The 7,559-nt window shown below is 30.1% G+C and overlaps 2 protein-coding genes across 2 annotated transcripts in view; one reads left to right on the top strand and one right to left on the bottom strand.

The window, feature by feature from the left end:
• LOC119831734 (ejaculatory bulb-specific protein 3-like) overlaps positions 1-7,025 on the bottom strand; it is a gene marked incomplete at its 5' end in the record, with an annotated part of 8,747 nt that extends 1,722 nt beyond the window's left edge. Inside the window, 2 exons of the mRNA XM_038355212.1 lie at positions 295-467; positions 7,018-7,025. Of these exons, the coding sequence (XP_038211140.1) occupies positions 295-467; positions 7,018-7,025 (181 nt within the window). The remainder of the gene's footprint in view (positions 1-294; positions 468-7,017) is intronic.
• Positions 4,767-6,520, top strand: LOC119831728 (allergen Tha p 1-like). The gene is made up of 3 exons (XM_038355203.1): positions 4,767-4,887; positions 5,211-5,398; positions 6,158-6,520. Exons 2-3 carry the CDS (start codon positions 5,212-5,214, stop codon positions 6,346-6,348), a joined length of 378 nt encoding a protein of 125 aa, XP_038211131.1. The 5' UTR covers positions 4,767-4,887; position 5,211; the 3' UTR covers positions 6,349-6,520.
• Positions 7,026-7,559: the final 534 nt, after the last annotated feature.

The raw sequence follows: 7,559 nt of genomic DNA, 5'->3' as shown, positions 1-7,559 counted from the left end.
AGTTTTTGCGTGAAAGAGCAACAAACACACACACATCCTTACAAACTTTCGCATTTATAATATCAGTAGGATAGGATTTAAGATAGATCTATAGGTATATGAAGATGCATAATTCAAAGCTTCATTACGACGGCACGGTGAGTAGGAATTATGTTGATTGTAATTCTAAACATACAACTTGTTTTGCAATTACTACAAGCGATACACATTAATTTGTCATATACAAAGCTTAACCAACGCCTGTAGGATTATCACGACACAAAAATAAAATTATATAAAAAAAATTATAATTACGTCTCAATTCCTTTCCGTCAGGAGTACACGGTCCCTTGTCTAACAAACAGTTCACATAACCATTTAGCAATCTCTCACTGGACAATACCTCATCTAGATTTACATTATCATATTTTGTAGTGTATGTTGGGCTATCACAATAGCATTGCCCGAAAAAGACCAACAAAAGTATGCTTATATATTTAGCCATAGTATCTGTAAAGGAAATGTTATTGTTAGGCAGTATTCATTAATATTATCTGGGATATATATCAACAATATTATAATTTTTTTTTTTGTTATGAAGCCAAATTACTCATTACATATTTAAAATATTGAAAAAAATACCTGTGTCATTCAGGGCAATGTCCAAGACAATGGTTTTTGTTTCATATAGTTACCTATTTATTAGTGAAATCGAAATAGGTAGGTATTATAGGTATATGAACACAGAATGTTTTAAGTACGATATTATTACTTGAAATAAAAAAAAAACACCAATTGTTAAAGGAAAAAATATCTATAGTATAATCTATGATATTCTAAGGGTATTCTGTTAAATGGAAATCAGGATCTGATAATGTTATCATAAGGAAATCGAGAAGAACGTTCGAGAAGCGTAGCGACAACTGCCTACCGTCTATCAAAATTTTTGATCAAAATCAGTATTTTAAGTTTTATTTTTTAATAAAGGTATCTATATGTTTAGTCGATTTAATGATGGAGACGAAACTTTCCAGGGAACTTCTAAATGATATACAGTAGTTGACTTGTATTTGGGTTTGATTAATCTAGTTGGTGATGAAAACGAAGGACATTAAAACCATAGAGGAATGTGAGTTTACAGTAGCTACTTTTTGAGTATAACAAAATATGTCAAGATGTTCAGTTCCTACATAATAACTTAACAAGGGTGCCTGTTACACACAATTACAAATAATAACTTTATCGCCCAAAACATGAGAAATAGAAATTAAGAACCCTTTCTTCTAGTGAAACGTTTAGTCTTTTAATTTAAAAAATGAAACTACTGCATTCAAAAACATCCCATCAACAAAAAGAAATGACAGCAAACTATTCTTATCTTTTTTTTCAATAACTGTACATGGAAATTGTTTGCATTATTTTTCAAATAAGATTGTAGTAATTTATCACTACTTATTACATTCATGTGATTACCTTATGGCATGCGATTTTTTCCCAATTACGGTGACTTAGTTTAAGCTGTATGAAGACTCACATGAAGTAAACCCTGCCTATGCGCATATTAGGCAAATATTTCTAAAGAGCGTATACAATCGACTTTGAGCATTACTGCTAAGAAATAAAGTGCTAAAACGAATTAATATTTTATTCAACGCCGCTCGAATATTTTTGGCAATAATAATAGACGATTGTGAGTCTTATTGTTTATAGAACGACAATGATATAGATGAATTAAATATGTCAACATAACAAGAATTAAGTTATTAAAATATATATTTTTTGTTTGAAATACATATTATTGCAATGTATTAAACCGTCCTAAGTTTTTTTTAATTGTATAAAATTGAGTCTGGTTGATTTTCTGTTTAAGTTTATATACATAACAGATATAGATATGTTGTGATTGCCATTTGATGAGTCAAACATAAGTATTTTTAAGAAATCACCTTAAAGTGACCATTCATGTTTTTTATATTATTTATTATTACATAATTAAAGAGTGAACGATTAGTGTGACAATAAAACATTAATTATTTAATTTACTAAGGGAGTATCACTTTTGTTCCGATAAAATACGGAAGTAAGAACTTTTAAGTTCTGTTTACAAAACTTCCATATACCCTTGAGTCAAGATTACATATAACCTTTCGCATGATTATTATTGCTAATTAACTTGATTGTACTGTAGATATCTTGCAAATGTCATTGACCTTAAACAGGTTTTGTTAATTTTATGATATAGATAAATGAGCATAAGGTGATTTTTCGATTTTTGTTTGTCAGAAATTATCTGTAATTTTCTTTTAACAGAGTCTAAATACAATCCTGGTTAAACTCGAAAATTACAATAGCCCGGGAATATGTAAATTTTCAGGAATGTTCAAACAATTGTCAAAGCTTTATTTTTAATTACTATTATCTAAAAGCTAAAACTTACTAAAGTTTTATTTTTAATTACTACTATCTGGATTCACCAGCCTGTTCTTTATCAAATGTTTGGGATAACAATGAAGCATATCTGCCATACGACAGAAGTGTTTAAATAATTTTATCTTAGGCTTATAGTATATTGAAACTACATGGGTTCATTTTTTTATTGACACTGTATATGCTATAGCTAGATGCATAATACTTGTAAATTAATTCACACAGTCTTGTGAAAATCCATTTACTTAGTTAATTTTGTGATTAAAGAATCAAGGGTGAATCTATGATTCACGCTGTACGGAGCTGAAACAAGACCATATGAATTATATTGTATAAATCCTCAAATATATTTATATTTGAATTATATGATTTTTATAAAATTTATATTCATGCATTGACGGTACCTACTTTAAGAACTGTTCTTTTATGCATATCTCATTGGTTTAGTGCATATAGTGTAGGTATTATTAAATACAAACTGAAATAAAAATTATTTTAAGGGAGGAGGTATCATAAAGAATCAACGATATTATAATCATCTTGGACTAACCTAACTAACCTAGGTGAGAAAATGGAGATCTATGGAAAAGAGTCCTATGGAATTCTACAAGGAGTCATACGTTCTGGATATAATTTACGTCCTGGGAACTTACTGAGAGAAAGAATAAAAGACACGACTGAGGCATATTTAATTTTATTTTACATTTACGCAATAACAGCGACTTACACGCAAGAGTAAGTGATAGACATTGTTATGAAAAAAGAACAGAATTAAATTTAAATGTCTGTTTTCCGGCTCTGTAAGGTAAAAAAATAACAATGCGGCAAGATACACGCTTTTACAAAAAAAAAAAAAATCATCACAGTATTAAAGAGTTTCGTAGTAATATTCTTTTTACTTATTTGTAGGGAACACTTCGTGTCGCAAATCCAACTCTCACTTGTCAATTTTTTTTTATTTATTTATAAAGAGATCAAGTCAATAGTGTTTGCTCAAATAATGAGTGCATATAAATAATATGATAATAATCATATTGGTGACGCAGTTATAATTCCAGGGAATGTTTTTTGACGTCTTTGATTCAAAAGTATGTCCCATGACGGCTAATAAAGGTCGATGATCTATTTTTTTAACGTCCAATCTAAACTAGTAAAGATTAGAGTGTTATGATAATTTATCAACTGAACTCGGTATTTTTTTCTAATCATGTAGTCTTGATATGAATAAATTAATGTTTAGCTAGAACGATTAAGTATTCTGTGGCTTAGTGTTATGTCGGAGAAAAAGTCAACATGGAAATGTTTATACATACTACGTACCTACTCAATATTTGCAATACAGATTTACTTAGCCATGGTACTGTCATACCAGTTCTACGAATTATATTAAATGGAAGATAAATAACACGAGACGAACACGAACTTTACACTTGTTTTCTTATAGTTTACAACACGAATATTCTTGTAATATTTTTTTTATAATACGTATAACCACGTATAATAAATAGTTACTGAGTAATTTTAATGCATTTCCTTACATCTATTTCCATTAGGTGCTCTTACCTTGTGATACCAGGTACCTACCTAGGTACCTACGTCAAAGGTCGACGTCGTAGTTTATTTGTTTACTCAGTTAGCCTTAAAATACTAAAAGTCTATTTTAGATTATTATTTGAGATTTTCCTGCCTTATGTTGAAAGAATACTAGATTCTTAATTAGCATGTCAATTTACTATATAACATTATTTTTTCACAGGAATTATTATAATGTAGATTATTAGACTCTGCGGCCGGTTTCTCACCTTGAATATAACCAGGTGTATTATTATTTTGAATATCACTTACTTTGATATAATATGTGCCAGAATACATTCAAGTTTAATTCGCGTTATGATAGTCGTAACATTTTATGGAAGATATTATAAAGTATAAATCATGTAACCTGTTCTCATCTTTAATTCGACGGTTTCTATAAAGTTTTTCCAAATCAACCTTAAAATCAAATTAATAAATAAAGTCATCAAATTAATGCTCCATCCATAATTGCTTAAATGCAATCAATAAAATTGGTTTTGAACATCATAATTATATAAGATGTATTTTTTTTCAAAAATAATCGCCGATTGAGTCATGCTGTATTATTGTAATATTTATTAAAAAACTGATATATCCATTGGGTCAGGTGTGACGCACAACAAAATAATATGACGCTTATACAGACTTCTTTTTAGCTATTAATTTTTTCACCAACCAGTTCTACGTCGGCGCGACTTTTCAAAGCTTTAGATGTGTATCAGCCAAATATAATTAGCACTTTGTGACGAAATGTTCCCAGAACGCTGAGGAGGTAAAGAACGAGTTTACATTGACGAAAAGATCTTGATTGTTTTTATCGTATAAAAACTAGACGTGACATGTAACCTCTTAATTTCGTAGTCATTTTTGTGTTCGACGGGTCGTGTGTGCAAAAACATATTTGAGGTATTATTTTTTTGAAATTTTTGCAGAATACATTTACCGCTTAATTGTTAGACGCAAAGCTTTATGTTCTCTGTTGTTACACTTCACTTTTTCATATTTAATTTAAAGCAATTCTTAATTTTTGAATGCTTTTATAGTAAAAAAATAGTACAATAAATTAAGCTTGTTTGGATAATTATTGTTTGTAGATATATCTATTGATGATTTTTAAGATTCTATTGTTGGTATACATACATTTGTTATGATGATGCACAATTACTAAATACAGAGCCATTGATGGTTTCTTATTTTATATTAATTTTTTTATTACCTTATTATTTTAGAATGCAAGTTGCAGTTTTATGCGTTTTGGGGCTGGTAGCACTTGGTGCGGCGCTACCTCAACAGTACACGGATCGTTTTGATAATATCAATATCGATGAAGTTCTACACAGCCCTCGGCTCTTAAAAGCTTACATCAATTGTGTATTGGAACAGGGAAAATGTACTAACGAAGGCAGAGAGTTAAAATGTGAGTTTTTTCTTTTGAAACATTTCTTCCTGTTTGAAGTCGACCAAAAAGTTACGTTTTCTTATCACGTAAAATTATGGTATACATATATGGCATTACACTTATAGCAATTTATAAAGTCGTGTTACATTAAATTTAGTTCGCTTTGTGTCTTTTGGTGGAGATAAATCAAACTATCTAGGATTTGTTTTATGAAAACGTCAAAAACTACCAAACAAGCGTGGTCATCGAGGTATACCAACTGACGTCATTTGATACATAATATTCTTATGTATTTATCAAATGACGTTTGATATATACATCTTATGTGTTTAATACTCTCAGGTTTTCTTAATTTTTTTTGTCTTATACCTATCGCCTTTTATAAAAGATCAGGGGCTTACAAACGACAGCATCCATATCTAATTCAATATAACTGATTCGATTGAACACTGAATCAGTACTCTTGAAATCTAAGACGACTTTGGTTTGATATTAAATTAATCTCGAGATTGAATCAAATTAATACCGAAAATTTGAATCTCTTCTATCTGGATATATAACCTAGAATTGATTGCAAAATTATGATACAAAATCGAGGTCGAAATGGAATCGTTATTGAATTAAAAACAAAATCAAGATAGGAACAACTTCGATGGTAAGGCTCCTGGCTCCTGGCTCTGACTTATGAAATGTAGCATTAACGCCCTTCAGCAATTAGAAATGCTACCACTTTATGATTTTAAATTTCATTATTATTAATAATGTCATTTTTTACAGCACACATTCGTGAAGCTTTAGAAAACCAATGTGCAAAATGCACTGACACCCAACGCAAGGGAACACGTACTGTGATTGGACATCTGATCAACGAGGACCCCAGTTCTTGGAACCAATTAGTGGCCAAATATGACCCAGATAGAAAATACGTAATCAAATACGAAAATGAATTGAGAAAAATCGCCGTCTAAGTCTATTTTTAAAAGTGACTCATGGATGTTGTTAGAATGGAGGGTATAATAATGGTTGTACGTTTTATACCTAGAGTGAAAAGTTTACTGTGTTTATGCATAACATGTTTTTGCAAATACGCCATTACTTAGTGTTAATATATTGTTTAAATAAATTAAATATTGTTTCTCGTTATTATTTCGTTTTCATTTGACCCAGCAGACGGGTTAAGGTCGAATTGGAAATATGGTTGTTGCTAGGTGCAACATATTAGAAATACTTATGAATATATCAATGAATTATAATACTTAAACACTTCTGTGCAGAATGAATCATGGCTTAAAAGTCACACTTATAATGTAAATGTGAAAGTTTGTTTGTTTGGATGTATGTCCGTCAATCACGCTGGAACTACTGAAAGGATTGTGTTGAAATTTAGTGTACAGACAGGGTATGAGCTGACTTGGGTTATTTTTATCCCGATTAAATGCTCCCTTGGGATAAAACAGGAATCTTGATATCCGGGCGGAGCTGGGACAAGCGTCTAGTAATATATAAAGATATATTATTTAATTCCACCATTGCGTTTTAATTATCCTGAATATTACATGGTAGTGTGTATTCAAAAATATACTCACTAACATAGCTACAGAGGGAACTGACAAAAAAAGTTATATGACGAATTAAACAAAATCGAAAATACTCTACATATAATTATTATTATAAATATTATTATTAATATAACATTACAGTCGTGCAGTAAAAAGTGATATAATATTTTACGTAGTGAGTAGCGAGGCTCACTGACAACACCACCAGCTCTTAACTAAAATGTTCCAACCGAACCACAGATAACATAATACTGTTTTAGATCCGAACTAAATTACAAGGTTCAATAATTCCTTGATCGGAATAGCAATGCTTTTAGAAACCAAATGACACAAAATGTAGCATTTTTCCTTTTTTTAAACTAATTGGACGCAGAATAAAAGTTGTAAAGAAATTAGTGTGTCTAGTAATGTTAATGCTCCTGGTACCTGGTACCTAAAATGGTTAAGCAAACGTATGATTACATATTCCTATATACTGTAGACAGTATATAGTACAGAAGTACATATATAGCTGTACGATCATATGAACGTATATAGTTGTGTAACAATTGTTAAAAATATTGTGGATGTGTTGAGCTTATTAATTGGTTAAAAGAACATGTATATAAATGCATTTTTTT

The sequence above is a fragment of the Zerene cesonia genome, chromosome 14, assembly GCF_012273895.1.
Source record: "Zerene cesonia ecotype Mississippi chromosome 14, Zerene_cesonia_1.1, whole genome shotgun sequence".
Lineage (NCBI taxonomy): Eukaryota > Metazoa > Arthropoda > Insecta > Lepidoptera > Pieridae > Zerene > Zerene cesonia.
The sequence above is the reverse complement of the archived record's forward strand: the minus strand, read 5'-3'. Positions and strand labels throughout refer to the sequence as shown.

Coding starts and splice junctions, on each gene's coding strand:
- LOC119831728 (XM_038355203.1), top strand. CDS start 5,212: ATGCAAGTTGCAGTTTTATGCGTTTTGGGGCTGGTAGCACTTGGTGCG. Junction 5,399..6,157: donor CGAAGGCAGAGAGTTAAAAT/GTGAGTTTTTTC, acceptor CATTTTTTACAG/CACACATTCGTGAAGCTTTA.